This window comes from Drosophila gunungcola, chromosome 3R (genome assembly GCF_025200985.1).
Source record: "Drosophila gunungcola strain Sukarami chromosome 3R, Dgunungcola_SK_2, whole genome shotgun sequence".
NCBI classification, from domain to species: Eukaryota; Metazoa; Arthropoda; class Insecta; order Diptera; family Drosophilidae; genus Drosophila; species Drosophila gunungcola.
This window is the reverse complement of record NC_069139.1, coordinates 15,724,736-15,743,789: the sequence shown is the minus strand read 5'-3', so window position 1 is coordinate 15,743,789 and position 19,054 is coordinate 15,724,736. Positions and strand designations below refer to the sequence as shown.

General features: G+C 37.8%; 1 protein-coding gene across 4 annotated transcripts in view; it reads right to left on the bottom strand.

Moving 5' to 3' along the window:
* LOC128251814 (sex determination protein fruitless) overlaps positions 1 to 19,054 on the bottom strand; it is a 135,699-nt gene that overhangs the window by 17,715 nt on the left and 98,930 nt on the right. For all 4 annotated transcript variants that reach the window (XM_052979003.1, XM_052979002.1, XM_052979001.1 and 1 more), the window contains exons 3-5: positions 1,999 to 2,146; positions 1,734 to 1,934; positions 453 to 1,271 (exon numbers count right to left, since the gene is read on the bottom strand). In XM_052979003.1, the coding sequence (XP_052834963.1) occupies positions 453 to 1,271; positions 1,734 to 1,934; positions 1,999 to 2,146 (1,168 nt within the window). The remainder of the gene's footprint in view (positions 1 to 452; positions 1,272 to 1,733; positions 1,935 to 1,998; positions 2,147 to 19,054) is intronic.

Here is a 19,054-nt window from a genome sequence, read left to right as displayed (position 1 = left end):
CAGAGGTAATTTAATTTCGAGGGCAATGAGCTGACCAATTAAACAATTAAATATACACGGAAGGCTTTAGTATGTTTGTTATTCAAATTGTTTAAAAAAAGATGCCTTTGCTAAATTTATATTTTGATGTTTTAAAAAGTTCCAAGTTTTAATTAAATTTTGGCACTATAATCAAAAGGGAATATATTTTCTTTTATTAAAGCGAACTCTAATGTTTTTCAAAAAAAGGTATTTATTTAAAAAAAAAAAAATCATTTAGTTTTAAAATAGTTGGCTACCAGAAAAATCTTTTTTCTGACCAAAGTGCGTATACTTAATATTAAGAACAATAAATGTTAAGTATACGCATAACCTTTTCCCCTCAGTACTTTTAAGAACTAACGAGAATTTATAGTGGTTTTAGAGCATTTCAAATCAATAAAAAATACATCAGAATGACATCGATCACTCACCTGAGAGTCCTGCGGGTAGTGCCTGTCCTGGTGGCTCGAGGACAGCGAGTTATCACAGTTGGATGATGAGTTCTTACGTCTGCGCTTACTACTACTCAGCTGCTCCACCGGCGTGGTGGACAGCTCCCTGTCCCTGTCCCGCTCACGTTCTCTTTCCCGCTCTCTGCTGTTGTTGCGCTCCCTATTGTTGTTGTTGTTGTTATTGTTGTTGTTGTTGCTGCTGCTATTATTATTGTTGTTGTTGTTGTTATTATTATTGTTGTTGCCGGTACTGCTGCTGTTGCTATTGTTATTATCCTTGTTGCTATAATCCAATTGCAACAGATCATCGCGACTGTCGGTCCGTTCGAGCGTACCGCGTTCGCTGCCGCGATCGCTGCATCCGTCGGCGCTGGCACTTCGATTGGCGGCCGCTGCAACCGCCGCAGCAACCGCCGCGGCCGCTGCCGCCGCACTGGCGCTGCCGACGCTCGGAGATCGTTCGCCGCCGCTGGGCGTGGTGAGCCCCAGGGCGACGGCGGCCGCATTGACATTACCGCCGGCGGCCGCTACCGCTGCTGCCGCTGCCGCCGCCGCCGCTGCCGCCGAGCTGCGCTCGCTCATGCTGCTGCTGCTGCGCTGCGTCAGCTCGTCGCGCAGATCCCGTTCGCAGCGGGAGCGCAGGGAGTCGCGGGATTCGCGCATCGCATCGGCCACGCCCCCAGCGCCGCCGGCATAATTACTCGGCCCACGGCCGGTCGGCGAACTGGCCGCCGAATCGCGCAGCTTGTCGCAGTCGGAGCGGTAATTAAGATTGTTGTTATCTGTGAGACCACGCACCTGCAAAAGAACCGAAAAAATTAAATTTTATTAGAATTTTATATCAACTAAGCTTTGCGTTGCCCGGGTATTCCCAAAATTCTAACTTGCAATAAACACAAAGACCAAATTTCCCCTAAAACGTCAGTAACAATATAGAGCTTCCTGGTTGATAATGCACTGCTCTTACTTTAACTTTAGTTAACATTCTGTTTTTCAGTTCAAAAATATAATGATCTCAAAAATTCGGAAATTGTACAATTGCACATATATTTTTTTAATGAAGGATCTCTTATGTAAGAAGGGCATGCAATTTATATAATATGTAGTCGTACACATTATAAAAGCATTAAACAATATCTTCTAAATTAATGGTTAAAAAAATGTTTTTTTTTATAATTTTTGAGTAAACAAAAATAAATGTTTCCTCTTGTTAAACTAATTTTAGTAAAGGCTAAGTAAAATTCCCAGATCAACACACACCTGCAGGCTCTCGGCCGTTTTGAGAAACATGGGCAGCGAACTCTGACCGACGTTGACCTCGCCCTTGTACATGAAGTCGAGCAGAGAGCGCATCTCTGAGTATCTGACATCTTTCAAGTAGATGATGGGATGTGGATGCTGGTTCTGTAGGAAAATCGTCTCGAAGTACGGACTGCAGGCTGACAAAATGGTTTGGTGAGCCTGCAAAAGGAGTGCACAAAAAATAAAATGTAAAATTTCTATAAAAAACATTCCAAAGACGCACCTTGACTGTTTCGCCCTCGCAGGCGAGCGTGACATCGCATAGTGCCTCACGCTGCAGCAGCGAGGTGAGCACGCCGGTCAGATTTGAGGGATGATTGTTCCAGCGCAAGCAGAATTGCTGGTCCATCGCTCCTTGGTCAGTGTTGTACCTGTAATGCAGGAAATGATTGCATAAGTATGTGACAAAATATTAAAACATCAAAAAATCAGAAGCCTTTATATATCCCTTTATATGTCCCTTTGGCTATATTAGTTACATTTATTATTAACTGAACTTTTGTTTACCTTACAAGTTCATTTTAACTAATTGTTTATTTTGTAATGACTTAAATTTCCAAGTTTTTATATTATTATTATAAATATTATATAGTATTTGTATGATTTATTAAGAAATTCATTACTTTATTCATGCATAATGCACTCGTATTTGTAAAATATCAAAGGTTATGCTTTCAGATAATAACAGATTACATTTCGAAAAAGTAAGGAAATACGTATGATCCGAAGGTTAAAATGTTAATCTGGATTAGCAAAATCGATCCTTTTTTTATTCTATATTTTAATCATTGGCGAAACGGAAACGAAAGCGGAAACGGAAGCAATTCACTTTTAGAGGCCATCTCGTTATCGTTATCGCCGCACTTGCCCTAATTTGAGGGCGTGCGTAACGTTTGTACAAGAAATACCAATGACAATTTGTCATTGAACACAATTGCTCATTACAATTGCCGAATGCTCGGGGCTGTTTTCAATTATTTATTGCATTTCCGGTGCCCGATAACAAACCGCACGATGTGTGTTATTGTGGTGCCAAACTCCAGAGTTGCATCTGTATTGGAGTGTTAATTGCCATTTTGCCATGTTGCCGCCATGTTTGGCTGCTGGCTAACTGTTAATTACTCGGCCAAATAGACGAGCAATCCATGCAAATTTGGTTGACAGACTGAGAGAAGGGACTGGTGGCATAATGGATGGTATTTGTGGCTTATCAACATATATTATTCAAATTTAATGGAGCCCTTACACCCACTTACAGAGCTGCCTAAGAATAGAAGTGATGTTGATATTTCTTTATTACAATAGCCTGGAATCCAGCCTAATCTTAACGGCCATTGGTCAAAGTTCTAGTGGGGCAACGGGGGGTAAAAAAAATGGGGACAATTGAGAAATTTGATAAGAAGCACTTTTGCTTTCTTTTGCGACGCTGCTTTTGTGTTGAATTCAATTTGAGTGAGATATTAAGGTAAGTGCTAAAAATCTAATATTCGAAATATACAAATATTAAGAAATTGAATAAAAAGCTCTCTTGATCAGAAGAGCAACTTACAAAATTAACTGATTTTTAGAATAGGTTAAAGGCTAGTAGTATCAGATACCAGATATACCCATTAGTTCTATGAATACCCAGTCAAAATGAGAGGGAAACTGAGAAAGAGAGTGAGCTTTAAGCTTTTGCCGGCGACGCTTAGTGCTTAACAAAATAAATAAACAAAACGTCAAAGAACTTTTTCGCAAACTGAATTTTGACCGTGAGAAAGAGGCACCCAACAGCCACCAAGAGAGAGAGAGAAAGAGGGGTAATGCGGCAAGAACGAGAGGGGAGAGTGGGGAAAACAGAGAGAGAAAGAGAGAGCGAGAGTGGGTGCGCGCGTGCGGGAGAGATTAGATCGGTTTGGTATATGTACGTAGGCATATATATGCTATGGCAATAATAACAATTACAGTGTGTGCGTGTGGGGGCCGCTGTCGTAAGCATTTTTATTGGCGATCTTCTATCTCCCTCTCTCCATCGCCCACCACCCGCTCTTTCTTTGTTTGATTTGGCGTTCAAAAAACCGAAATAAACTAACATCACATTAAGAAATTAAACTTTCATTTTCATTGGCATACAACTTTTTGCATTCTTTTGCTATATTGTTCTTTTTTAAAGGTTTTAAAAAGTATATTATTTCATGTACATGTCTCTATTATTCAATAGTATTCTGTTAAAAATGTTTCGGACATTTCGCAAAATAAAGTCGAGTTGTGCATTCAGCTTTTGAAATTGATTCATCACTTTTCTCTTTTATTTTTAATTTAGTACAGCTGAACTTAATATGTAAAGTTTGCGAAACAAGAATATATTCCATTAGTAGTAATAATTGTTATGAATTTATGTATTTCCCTTAGTTATTTTTATAGTAAGCTGATAAGACATAATTTATGGATGAGGTATACAAAGGTAGTAAATAATTGTGCCCAATATAACAAAGGGAAACCCAAAAGTTATCTGTTTTTATTGTCACTCAAAGCAGTAAAAACTGATTCATCGAAGTGAAAGACGTAAGACCAGCAGTTATTAACATGCAATCACTTTACATTTTATATTTATACATACATTTTATATTTATAATTGTCACACTGATTCATAAAGAAATAAGAAAGCTAGGTATTAAGCTAAACTAATTAATTGCAAATACAATTTATTTCGGAAATATCAAACGACTTTGGTTTGATTACAGATTGACTGTTAAAAATTGTATATATAACATTTTATTATTAAATATGCCAACAACATTTTTAAAAACGTGTTTAGCCCCCTAAAAATATCAAGTTTTGAGGCAGTTACAAAGTGTACTTTTGTTGGCCATAAATCATTTTGTAAATAATAAATCTCTCTTACGCAGCTACCTTTTAATAGTGCCATTCTGGCTTTAATTTCTTTTTAATAACTTTACTCGCCATTTATTTACAAAGTCGTTGAAGTTACAAAAAAAAAATAGAACGCAACGTAGCCAGCGCCGGCGCCAACGTAAAAAAAAAAACCCAAGCCAAGCAATTTCGACGTATAGTGCTTTTTATAATTTTTATTTTTTCATTCAATTTCGTTTTCGTTGACGGGCAGCAGTGCAGTCGACGCCAACGTCGGCGTTGCATGCGATTGCAGTTTTTATTTACACTTGCGCTTTCAATGCAAATTTGCTATGAATGCAAACAAAGTTGTTGCCGGTCGCGTTTTTGTTGTCGCTTCTCCGATTGTTCTGTTTAATTAATGAGAACTTTTACTTTCGAACAACAGTAGCGTTGCGCTTACGTAAATTGTTTAAAAATATTTTAGCGCTTATCAGCGAGCGTTAGCAAGTAGGCGGGACCAGGGGGCGGAGCGCGGGCGGTGTGATCAAATTGCGCAATGTTAAATGACGCTTAACATCAGCTAAAACGTGTTGCTGTAACGCTTAGCGAATCAATATCAAGATGCAGATACAAGCCCAAGTTACAGATAAGCGGCATAAGAAAAAATTTAATGTGAAAAAAAAACATTTTGTCACGCGTCAACTTAGATAATCAACGCTAACTGCCTGTCACACTGTAAGCAAATAAATTCGGATACAGAAGCCGAAGCTATAGTACCCTTATAATTTAGACGGATTGAGTCTGTGACAACTAAATAATATATTCGCCAAGGCCTTTATCTAATTGTTTAATAATCCCTTAAATTGAAGAATGTTTGCAAATAAGTTTATACCTTTCATAAGACAGCTACATATAATAAAGGACTCTTTGAGTGTTTTAAAGTCAGCTTCAAAAGATAATTATGTATATTACTTCGTAATTATTACTTCGAATAAAATCCGACATTAAAGAAAATCAGAATAAACCAAGTTGATCTGACGTTCCTAACTACTGCTTTTTATGAGCTGTTTTGGTAATAAGGTGTTCTGTGACTTTGCAAAGGCAAAAGAGAACAACTTAAATTAAAGTCTGTTATAATTAGCACCGTTTGCTCCAGAGGAAGTTGTAGTTTAATATTATATAGATTATTGCTGTGTCAATTATAATTTGATTAGGTACGTTTTCAAATTTGAGATGCTTTCACATAACAATAACCATTACAAAATGCGAAAAAAACTGATATATGATGTATTTTCAACTGTGCTGCAAGTACCTCACCAAAACGTAAATACCTTTAGTAGGGTATAAAAAAAGAAGAAAAAGTAAAATGTACTTATGGGACGCACGGGGCGTATCAGTAATGGCCTTCAACTTTCAGTTAGTGGCGCCTTATCGTGCGAGGCGGCGACGCTGGCATCGCTGCCGACTGCTCTGCCCGCGCTCAACGCTCAACGCTCAGCTGTAAGCGAAATAGTTTTTTTTTTTAGCCATTTCTGTTCAATTTACACGTTCTAAATAGTTTGCGCAAAGCCGAACGAGTGTGTGAGTATCCGTGAGATACGCGAGCGAACACACACAACCACTTGAGTTGCGATAATAATTATAAATACAAAGTAGTTTGTTGATATTTGTTGTTGCCTGCCGCTGACGTTTGACGTTTGTTGATCTTCTCGTTTTTGTTGCTGCTAGTTTTCAATTTTCGCTTTGCTGTTTATCTTTTGCTTTAGAACTTTACATGTTGGCGTAGGTTGTTGTTGTGCGCGTTGTAAATTTACCGTTGCGAGTTCAACGAACGCGAAAAAAACCTGGCTAGAAATAATGAGCGCCCACATGGTCATTACACGGTTTCTGTATCCGTATCTGTCGACGAAAGATAGCCCAAAAATGTAGACAATCAGCATTGTTGTTTTTTTTTGGCGCCAAAGGCCGTCGAAAAATATTTATAATAAGTTCGTAATTGGTTTTCTGAAATCCAAGGTTGGTTCTATATTGTATATGAAATTATTATTAGATACATATGTAGAGAAAATATTTCCTGTATAGTAAACTAAAATAGAGCTCATTCGACAAAATATATCGAAAACTAACTTTAGGGTTTATAACGTACTCTTATTACAAAAAATATCAGCTTAAAATTAATTATTACTTCAAAGAAAACATACTAGAAATATCAAATCTATACTACTAGTTTTATTGTAACCTCTTCTAGTAAGATATTTTTTTGTGTTGGTTTACAGTTCAAAAATTAATTTATTAGAAATTTTGAATGTTACTGATACGTTTCTATATCGCTCGCATTTTCTGCCCTTCGATAAAACAGAGCGGTCATAAATCAATGGAAATCGCAACAGAGGAGATGCGTTTGTTCAGATAACCAAAATGAATATTTCAAATTCGCTATTGCTCACAGATACAAATACAGATGCCGGCGCACAGATACAGATAGACACTTGCAGAAGGCAAACCAGATCAAGATTAGCGCGTTCGCGGTTCACCTTGACTCAATGGTCAAATGTGCAAAATGCCGCAAAGTAAACTTTGAGCAGCGGCAACAACAACAGCGGCTTTAATGAATCAGCCTGGCCAAAAGCGTTTGCCAAAGGTTTGGCCAGCTTGTAAAAGATGAAGGTCGCCGGTTACAGATACAGGTACGACCAGAGCCAGAGATACAGCTACAGATACAGCCACGCCAGATCATGATTGATTAAGCGCGGCCTGTAAGCTGAGGCCAAAAACTCCATTTAGCCTTTTGGCTCGAGGCTTGGTTTGGATCGCAAAAAAAAAAATAAATGAAAAAAAATAGAGCCAGCAAAATGTTGAGCAAGGTCAGCTGTAGGAGGTTACTGGTGCTGGATACTGGGTACTGGGCACTGGGAAAATAGCAAATGGCTAATAGCCGGGCCTATCTGGGTCACGAAGCCGAATAAACCTGGTGGGCGAAGTTGTGGGAGTGACGGATATTAGGGTAATGGGTTCGCCAAATTGATTTATGCACGTGTTTGCCGAGCTAAATCAAATGTTTGCCTGCTTAATTAACTTCGTATTAAAGCCAATTAAAATGCCCTAAAAGGCTATTAAAATTATCAGTTAAATAAAAGAGGTTTTTCGGAAAAATTTGATTATTTTGATTTTTGATTTGCACAAGAAAATAAATATTTGTAGTTCGTTGTCATATCAAAGTCAGTAATCTATAAAAGTTGCCTGGTGAAAACTTGTGCCATAAATGAAATAAAACACATTTTGCATTTTTCATTTTTAATTAATTTGTTTACCACTTCATTGTGTTAAGCGTTTATTAAACGCGTCCCACTCTGATTTAAAGCTGCATGGAAAAATAAAAAAAAAATGTGTGCAAATTTCCAAGGCGTTTACATTGCGACCAGCGGGCCAGCAGATATAATAATTTAACTTGTCGCTCATTGATGGGATATTTTTAGAGAAATACATTATTAAGCAGCGGCACAAGAGTCCATTCAGTGGCGGGGCTAAGGGGGTGGTGGGCTTGCACCAAAAGATACATTTTACATTTGTCAGATACAAATGTGTTAATTGCCTTGCAGTGCGTGCAGTTCGGTCGACGGCCAGGAATAGAACGCCCACACGCAAAACTGTTTATGCCGTTTTACCCGTTAGAGGGGCGATGAAAGGGGCGGCGAAAGGGGGCTAGTGAACAGGGGGCGGGGCAGGGGTTCAGCAGGGATGCAGACATTAGTGCGAAACTGTGTCGAGCAGCGTGTGGGCGGCCAAGAAGTGCGAAATTGTGTAAAAGGCGACAAATGAAATTAGCCGACTGAGCTCGCGCCTATCAGATATATCACTGGAGAGGGGCGTGGTGGGCTGGGGAAAGGCGGGCGCAAAAGAGGCCCCCATAACATAGGCTGAGTTATGATCTGAGGTGAATTGGAATTGCCACTCGTTAGCAGGTCATGATGATGTCATCCCCAACCGCTCTCAGTCGATCACTTTACACGGCAAAAAATAGCTACATACTTATTTATATATTAAAGAAAAACGGTTCACTGATTATTAGGATAATGTTAGCTTCATTTTTTGTTTATAGCCAAACTTTAAAATTCAGAAAGCAAGGAACAAAACCAAATCAAAGCTTATCTCTATTTATTTTTTAACAAATAACAGTTTAACTGAAAAAACTTAAATTAAAATCCAAAGAATTGTATACTCAACACTACATAATGGCCTTTATTAATTTTACGACCAAATAGAGCAATGGTTTTTGTGTTCAAATACTTTTTTGGAAATTTTCAATTTTGATCACATTTATGTATGAGCCATTTTAAAATAAAAAAAAGGAATTCATTCTGAAAATATATTTAAAGAGACCATCTCTTACACATTTTAATAAAATGTTTGATATATTTTCTTTTAGTGTCGTTGATTGCTCTCCAATTCTCCAACACAGACTCGCTGACAGCCAACGCTTGTAACGACTACAGTTACGCTAATGAAAACTGTGGGTGCCCGTGGCCAGTGGCCATAATCTGGAATCTAGCCAAGGGGCACCAGCAGCCACTCGATCGGGCTTCGGTTTTTAGCTTTCAAGTGCTTCGCTGTCCGCTGTTCAAGGAGCTGTCTTTGATTGTCGAAATCCGCCGTGGGCTGAACCAACGATTTGATTTTGAATGACTTTTACAAGAATCTTCAGCGGCCATGGAGTTGCTATTGTCTTGAATTTTCTTCTGTTCTGTGGAATAGAGTAGGGGTTTCTAAAAAAATATGAACAATATTTTATAGTTTTAATGCCAAATTAAGGCCTGTTGGGAATTGCCCAGCAAAGGGCATACCTTGGCTAATAAAAAACAATAATAACTCTCCATCGCTTTATTGGCTGCTAAACGAAGAGCTTTCGTCGATCGTGCTGCCTGAGTTAAATGGGGCGTATGCCTAATATATTGCGCATACGTCACGTGGAGCAGCAGCGCAACTCAATTAGCACACGATACAAAATGAACAGAATGCATGCAAATTGCATTTATCGAAATAATCAAAACGAAATTCATTTCGATTAAATTTTGCAAAACTTTTGGCAAGCATAAGTGGTCGAGGAACAAGAACAATTACGTCAAGTGTCTGTGGTCAGACACTCTCTGGACAATTAAATGCGCCAATTTCCCCTTGATACTGCTGCTTATGTCTTTATGTATGCAAAAAGTAAATATGATGCACAAATTCTGGCATCTTTTAGTTGGCGGCGTGGGCTGCCGAAATGCTCGACTAGCTCGCCAGATTCTGTGGCCGCATCTTGTTGTCCCTGCCTCGGATATTTGCAATTACAATGACACTCCGATAGAGAAAAGAAGGGGCGGGTGGACGTGGCGGACTTTTTCGCTGACTGACCCAAATTCGACGAACACACTTAGAAATTGTCTACGAGAGAGCAGCGACAACAACTTGGATACCACTAAGTACACGCAAACAACATGACAAAACAAACAGACGCGCGAAGGCGTATATATCTCCGAACCTATACATGCGGTGCGTGTGTGTGTGGGCCCACTTAAACCCTGCCAAAAGCAACCTCAGGCACATGAGCACATGAGCAAGAACCGACAATAAACACCAAGGCACCAGCAAAATAAACGAAACTTTTGCCGGCTGACAAATCGCGCGCGCTTCTGCGTGGGCAGACCACATAGACCCCGTACAGATCCGCCTCCCGCGATCCTCAGAATCAGTCCTCCGACAACGTCGATCGCCGACATGTGGCCCTAATTCTTGCAAAAAAAAAATACAAATGGCAACAAAATATTGGGCAACATGTGCGACTACCTTGAGACTGCAAAATTCCCAGGTGAAGGTACAGTCAAAGGGATTTTGGGCAACACGAATTAAAAGAAAAAAAACAACTTTTTCTGGCAGGAAATAATGAATTTACAATAAGTACTATGATTAATAAAGATTTATTTTAATTTACCAATAATAATAAATAAATATGAATACATCAGAAACAAATCCTTAAATTCATAGGTTTATATAAATAAATTCAAGAATGAACAAAACTTAGAAATAAAATTACTACAAAAAGTTTTTGCTTATAAAAACACTAAACGAATTTAGTTATTTAAACTGATTTAAAAAAAGATTGAAACTCTACAATACAAAAAGTATTATCATTAACACCTCTAAACCGCAATTTATAATTAAAAATACTAATTTAAGAAGAATGTAAAAATCTTTTACTTAATAACAATCAAGTACTTTGTTTAATGTTAATATTTTAAGATGCCGCATCTGTAACACTATAAAATATGAGATTATTTTCCAATGATAAACTAACTAAATAATCTTAAAAGTAACAGCACAATAACATAACTTGTAAAATACTTCCCATGGAAGAGTTCTAATATTAAACTTGACCAACAAAACACACCACAAAAAAGAGTTATAAATAGATAAAGCGATCTCGAAGCGCGCAAATTATAAATATGCAATCCATTCAAGCAAACAAAATAATTTATGTTTTTGTTTGCAAATACTTGGGAGGTATTCGCATTTGGCATGTCTTCCGAATCCTGAGGTGGGCCAATATATAAACATACATACAGCAATACTACAAAGCTTTCATCCTCCGTTCCTCTTGCCGCCTTTCAAAATGTATTTTTAAGTTGGCGCGAAATACACGAAAATAAACTATGAGAGCAAAAAAAGGAGGCAAAAACTCAAAGGGAGCAAGCTGATCTTCCCCCCAGGAAAAAAATACGAAAATGTGGGGGGGGGGGGGGGGGGTAAATTGGCCCTGGGTTTAGGCTGATATGTGTGCCACACACATAGATAGAACCCACCCAATGGGGTGGACCAACCCCCCTTGCCATTCTTATACGTCTTAAAAAATAACAGCAGTCTTATTTACACAGTTGGGCGAACAGAATTCGCACTGAAAAAATGTTTTTACTGCTTCGCTCATATAAATACAAATCACAAAAAAGTGTACAATAAATAAATTGCATAAATACATAAATAAATAAATAACACATTGCGCAAAAGGTAACAATGCATCGCGTCTGTGCGATGGAGCGTTCTTTTCGTTCTATTCGCCTTGCCTTTTTTTTTATTTTAAAGCCACTCATTTTATATCCGAATTTATGGGCTTCTAAAAAACGTAGTTTTATTCAAGTTTTATTATCGAGTTTATGGTCTAATGAAAATCCCATATGAAGGATTACGTTTTTTTAAACTATCAATTCGGTAATAATACAGCAAGTATTATATAAAAAAATTTTTAGAAAAATCTGGTATAAAATATACAATTAAAATTCCTGGAGTCTTATAATCAGAGTAATACTCAACTCTATCTGATTTCCCTTTAATGTTATCATATAACTTGATTACTAATAATGAAACCAAAAATTCAAGAATTTCTTTACGATTTTCTGGTTCTAAGAAATATAATGTCGAATTTTTTTAATTGGATGGTAATTAAAGCTTTTGTTTGGTATAAAATACTCAAAACTAAATTAATTTCTAACCCAACAAGTGATCGGCTATATTTTGAAAACCCTGCCACCCTCTAGATAACCTTTTCTTTGTGGGTTTTTTGCGAGCGTATCGCTTATTTTTCTTTATATTATTTGCGGACTGGGTGGGCAGTGATGGGGGCGTGGTCCGTGCTCGTTTGCCTTTAATCTAAATTGGCACATAGTAATGAGTGTGTGTGTCCGTGCGTGCCAGCGTTCAAATGTGAGTGTGAGCATGAGCGATCGCCCATGTCTTCCATATAGAATATAGAATATATATACCTACATATCTCTCTCAATCTCTCTGCCTGTTTTTCGTGCACACCCTTAATTGTGTAAAATAAATTGGCGCTGCCAGCGAAGCTGTCGCTGCGCGTTTGACGTCAGCTCAAAGCTTTTTCTTTATTATTCTTTTTTTTTGTTTTTTTTTTTTTTTTTGGTAGCACTTTTGTTGTTTCTATAATCGCGCACAGATTGTAAAAATTTAAATTTATAGATAATTTTCGCATGTTTTAGGTTGTTCTTCCGCTAGTCTGTGTTAGTTGGCATTTGTGTGAAAATTTTGGTGTATATTTTTAGAGATAACTTTTACGCATGACTTGGATATGCTAAATTGAAAGGGAAAGGGGGGTCTGGGCTGGCAGGAGGTGGGCTATGGGCGGTGGAAGGGTAGAACGGTAAATACCTTTGCTCTACATTACACTTACGTACCGAGATAATAGATAGTCAGCCAGATAAATCGGACGGATTGCTGCCATGCCATAGGGTTTTTTGCATACATAATGGATTCCACTCAATCGGATTGTAATGTAACTAATCCGGGATCTTTTCTATTTGTCATGTCTGCGCATATAGATTGTATGTACGTATTCTGTAGATAAGAAACGTCAAAATCAAACTCTCGTTTTGAACTGTGTAGGACAGTTGAAGGTCCCTAAAATATAAATATATATGGGGGTTCTTTTTATTATCTTTTTTTGGAAGCAAGAATGAAAACCGGGGAAGTTGAAATGCAGGCCTTCAAAATATCACAATTTATGTAACTTTTGATTTTGATAATTGTTTTTACGCAAAATCTACAAATTTCTTTTTTAAAAATGTAATAAGCCTAGAATACATTAATATAAAAGTGTTCTTCAAAAGCCTTTCAAACATTTTATAAAAGTATTCCTTTTAATGGTAAAATCCAAGATATAACACATTTTATTGCGGCTCACCCTGAAATTCGACAGATTCTTTGGGATTACATAACATCCGCCGGGTGAGCTGACGATGCCTAGCTAATCGGGTTTTATAGGTCTCCCGGGCTTTTCACTTTTAAAGCATCAGAAACTTTTATCTCAGATCCCCTCTACAACTTATATGCCATAAAAGTGACCCAAATAGTGGAACTCGAGAGTTATTGTGGCATAGGAATGCCCGTTGGAAATTCGCAGGAAAAATAAACCTTATCTACACTTGTTCATACTATATGCAGTATGCGATTATGGTTCGCTGTATGGGTATTACTTAATGCGCAACACTTGGGAACTTTCGCTTTCGGTTCTCCATTTCGATTTCTATACCCCCCATTCACTTTCGCTGGCGTTGAGACAGGTCGTATACTTGATGTCTGGATGTACTAACCTTTCCCAGAGTGATTGCAGCATCCAAAAGTTAGTGTAATCCAATGTGATGGTTGTTTTTTTTTAGCTCTTTTCTTAGAGCAAGAAGTACAGTTGGGTTCAGTTAATAGTTTACAATTTTAATTTCTAGCTGCCCAGTATGTCAGACATATAACTTTAAAATTCTATAAAGGCACCTCATTTTTTCTTCACTGATCGGTAATGATCTGGGGGAGGGGTTATTGATTTTAAGTTTTTTTTTTTCAAGGCACTGATTCTATCACTTTTTAAAATTTTTTTTCCAAATTTGATTTGAAATTTCCAAACTATTTTTTATTGCAATTTTTGACTGCAAATGCACTTTTTTTTGCAACTATCTGTTGGGTTTTTAGTGGGCGTGTTGGCGGAACTGTGTGTGTGTGTGACTGTTTCCTGGGTGTATGAGTGTGTGTGTTAGAATCCGCGCAAACGCAACCCGTCCGTATCCGCCGCGTATCTGCCGCGCAACATCACAACAAAATTGTAACTAATGCGAGGTTCGCGAGAAAATAGGTTAAGAGTGCCGCGCGAAACGTGCGTCGGCGTCGGCAGCGCAGTCAGTGGAGTCGGCAGAGCGATTTGTGAATTTTTTTTTGCTGTTTTTTTTTTTTTGAGCGCACGCGAGCGCTGATCTCGGCGCGGCAATTTGCAAAAACAGAAGAAGCGAAGAAACGCTGAAAAAGCAACGTCCAACTAGAAAAAGGCGCAGCCGGCATCGACGTCGACCGAGGCAGAGGCGGTGGCAGAGGTAGTGGCAGAGAAGCGACGACGACGCGACCTACCAACCGACTGAAGCGACGGACGCGAACCAAATTGCCAAAAACCTTGATACCGATCGCCGCTCACTCACACACAAGCGCGTGCAAACTTTTGCAGCAAAGAGCGCAAATTTCTCTCTTGTGATCCACTCGCTCAAAGAGAAGCGGTATAAAACATAAAAAGCGCAAAATGTTTGCAAAAAGTACACAAAAAATAGCTAATCAGCAAGGGAAACTGATGATAAAAGATTTTAGGGTCCTATTTTAACAAGCTTATTGCCCTAGAAGATAATTGTAAAGAAAAAAGCTAACGGGCCTAGGCAGTGCCCTTAACGTTTATCACTCATACGTACTGTTGTCTCTGAATAAATAATTTGTTCTTCAGGTGGTACAAACAGCTCAAAATATGTAATCATTTAAATTTAAACAAATTGGGTAAAACTTAAAAAAAAATATTTCTTAAGCTGAAAAAATTAATTTCATTTTGTTTGATTTACAAAAATTAATAAAATCTATGATAAAGTCGTAAAAACAATAAGAACAATAAGGGAATATGAAAATGCTTAAGAAACTGGCGACTGCGCAGCTGCTGCGACGTTCGCAACGAACCCACACTCTCCCTCTTTTTTCCGAATCTTGCGCTTTTTGACGCTCTCTGTAAAAATGCGCTCGCAAAATTAGATTTTATGAGACAACAAAAACAGCAACAAAAAAACATCATGGTATGCACATAGCGTCATCGCCGTTACTGCTACACCCCCAGCCCCTTGCCCTATTCGGATGTATATTTTTATACACGTGTTCGTGTGTGAGTGTGTTTGTGGGGCGCAGCCCAAAAACAAAAACCAACAATAAAAAAAAGCTTGCAATTTTTTGGCCAATTTTTGGCTGGTGTAGCTTTGCATGTGTGCGTGCTGTCGGATTGTCGTTAGTCGTGTTTTTTTGGTTGCTCGTATTTTTTCGGCAAATGTTGCTGTTTGAAGGTCAACTTTACGACCCATAAGCGCAAAAAATTTGTGTGTTTATGATACCCTTGAAGAGAGCATTTTAGCTTAGATTATAAATTGTAACTTTCGGACACGTTTGAAATGAATGTTCTACGAATAACAATGCATTAACGGCAAATCAATAGCTTTTAGAAATTTTAGCTAAAAGCCAAATAGAAAGATCGAGCTTTAGCCACAGGGGCTCAACTGATGTTTTAAATCTGATGTTTTTTTAATTAAAAGCTGTTAAAGGGTATTTAAATCTTCGTCTATAACTTAACCATCAGTTTTGCTTGGCGTTAGTTGCGTCGCAGTCGACGCTGTCAGTTGCCTTTGTTGTTGTTGCTTTATTTTTGGCACACTCGAGTGCCAGTGCGAGTGTGTGAGTGCCTGTCTGTGTGGGTAACTTTACATGCGCGTGTAGGGCTCACTTTGCTGCTTTTTTAACGGCCGGCGTCGACTGCGCTGCCTTGATCAGTCACTCACACAGACACTAAACGAAACACACACATAGACACACTTGTTTGCGATCCCAATTTGTTGTAGCTGTTAGTAAATTTTATACATAATACACACATGTGCGAAACATGTGTACGTTTGCATGTGTGCGAATTTGATTGTAGCTTTTTTATAAATTTAGAATTTTGCATTTTTTCATTGGGCATTTTTGATATATGTATGTATGTATGTACAACGAAAACTTACCCTGCTTCTTTTCTCTTCTATGTACATATGTATGTATGTGTTTTCGATCCTGGTCAGGAAATTAAAGTGAAAGTCACTTGAATCGAGAGCTTTATGAATGAACCGCAATCTGACGATTAATTATGTGTGTTTTGCTGTGATAAGAGTATGTGATAATCCGCTTGCGTGGGCTGAACTACAATATTCTCAAGGGCTCACACCAGCCATGTTTTTATCATGATTTTACCTGGAATTTGTCTAGCCTCGGGGGTTGTATTCGGACATGCTTTAGGTTCTATGAAAACACACATTATGTAATCTTTTGTTAATTTTCTTGTTTGCCCAACTTATTTGTAAGCGAAGCCCTATGCGAAGGCAATTTTTATGAACCAACGAAACGAAATCTTTCTTAAAGTTATTACGTTTCCGTGCTAAGTTAGGCAAATTTAAATAGAGAAGAATACCAACTTATTTTACTGCAGCATATTATCTACTTTTTATTTTAAAGTAATATCAACTAAAAGGTTAATACTGTTTTTTGTTTCATACATTTTAATAACGTGTACGTTCTAGAAACTTTTACTTGGTTATAAATGTTTTTTCATAAAATACTTTCAAAGAAAAATTTTAGCGATAATGACCTTTCAGTGTATGTAAATAAATGGGAAGTATAAAATGTGTATATATGTAAATCATAGTAAATATTCGTATTGCAAAGTCCAGGTCTTACAGTTATTTTGGAACTTCTTATGAACCTCTTTAAAATGGTTTTGGCTTACACTCTTTGTTATTTTTTAATTTGCAATGAAAACATAATATTTAATTATTTGCTTCGGAATCTTTGAGTGCGCTTATCATATTTCCTGACCCTTTTAAAGATCGATCGATCGTTTAATGTAAAAGAGGGCAAAGCTCGGCAATCAATCACATTTGATTAGGCTCTATAAATACGCATTATTATCGATTTGCACACACAGACGCACAGTCACGCAGTCACTTTAATTGCAAGTCACAGCATTTGGTGTCATCGTGACAGCTTCACTTTTTAGCACGTTCCGCGAGATGTTAAAGAGTGAGCGAGAAAGATATATCGGAGAGCAAAGCAATATTATTACCGTAATAGCAGCGACAATTGAGTGTGAAAAAGTCCAATGATTAGGAGAAGAATTACAACCGCATGCCGCTTAGAAAAGAAATCAACTGAGCAGTGCCGGCAGAGCGTCGGCAGCGCTGCGACCGCGACGTTGGCAGCACTGCTCTCATAATCGAAAAGAGAAGAAAGAAAAGAGCGGCGAGTTATTAAATAAAATACACACACACAGGCAAGTAAAAATTATGCGAAATCGCAAAGGAGGAGAAAAAAAGAACGGTATTTGCGTCGCAGGCAATGCGGAAAAGAGAGAGGAAGAGCAGGAAAGAGAAAGAACAATATCTTGGAAGGCCTTTCGATCTCTTTGAAAAGTTTCGTCAAAAGAAAGACCTAAAAGAGGGTAGTAGAAAAAAGAAGGTACCAAATTAGGACACAGGGCAAAGTTGAAAAAAACCAAGCAGAGCAATTTAATTTCCGACAAAATTTAGAAAAGATATAAAGGCTTATAAACTTAGCAATTTATAACTTAACGAAATGGGTATACAAATTCCTGAAATTAAAAAAATGTGAGCATATTTCTAAAAATCTAATGTAAATATAATTATGGGATAAGACTTGAAATATTTCTCTATACTATACAATTTTAATTACAGAATATTGAATATTTTTAAAAATGTTAGTATATTGGAATTTTAGCTAATTTTTGGAAATACTTGTATTAAAAGTACTATTACAATTTGTCGAAGAATTTGTTATAAAAACTCAATTAATATACTTGAAATCCTACCATTTATTTAAATTTTGTAATTAACTACTTAATACCAAGTACCATATGTATGTCCATAAAAATGTTCGGGGCGTGACTGCCCATGTATAAGCAACCATTAAATATGAGTCCCACAAACAGCGCAAATCCCCTTAAAAGGCAGTTAGACCGATCAGCTGGTGATCTGATCGGATCCGAGTGAAGTCAGTTAAGTTAGGATCGGTTGAATCGAGTGAGTAGCGTATCGGTAGCCTGGCACTTGCAGTTCAAATTGCAATCCGCATTTGCTGTTGATGCCTTTTTGAGGGTGTTGCAGCTGCCTTGACACACTCGCCTGAAATGTAACCTGTGCCGTGCCAAAAAGTACAAAAAAAATATAAAAAATTCAAGCATTTTTGTTTAGTTTTCAGTCAAGCAAACCTTCTGGCGCCCATAAACGGCAATTTTCTTGCTGCCAGCCACTTTACAACTTCAGAAACAATGGCAACAACAAAAGCAACAACAGCCAACTAGCCAAGACAATGCGAAACAACTAAAAACCATATTTTGAGCGTGAGAAACGGTTATGGCCCGACCATATAGCAGATATAGCCGCCAGTGATAGCCGATCCAAAGTTCGCAATCAGCCCAAAAAAGACGCGTGGGCGGCGCTGTAATGGATTATCAGAATATCAGCCCGTCGTTGGCTGGGTAAAGGCAATTAAAACTACAAAAAATGCGTCCAGTACTCACGTACTTGGCCCAGAGATATAGCCAGAAAGAAAAAAATTCACTCGATCCGCACGAAGAGGTGAAAAAAGACAATCTATGGGATGTTGGATAAGAAAAAATAACTGCAATTTGTGTAAAAAGTATTTAATCGCAAATATTCTTCCATAAAAAACAATGCTTAATGAGTCAGTACACTGGGAAATTTAATTCATTTCTAGTTTTAGATAGAAAACTTGACAAAGTGATAGATGAAATATTTGTTCTTGAAAATAAGAACAATATCACTATGGATGAC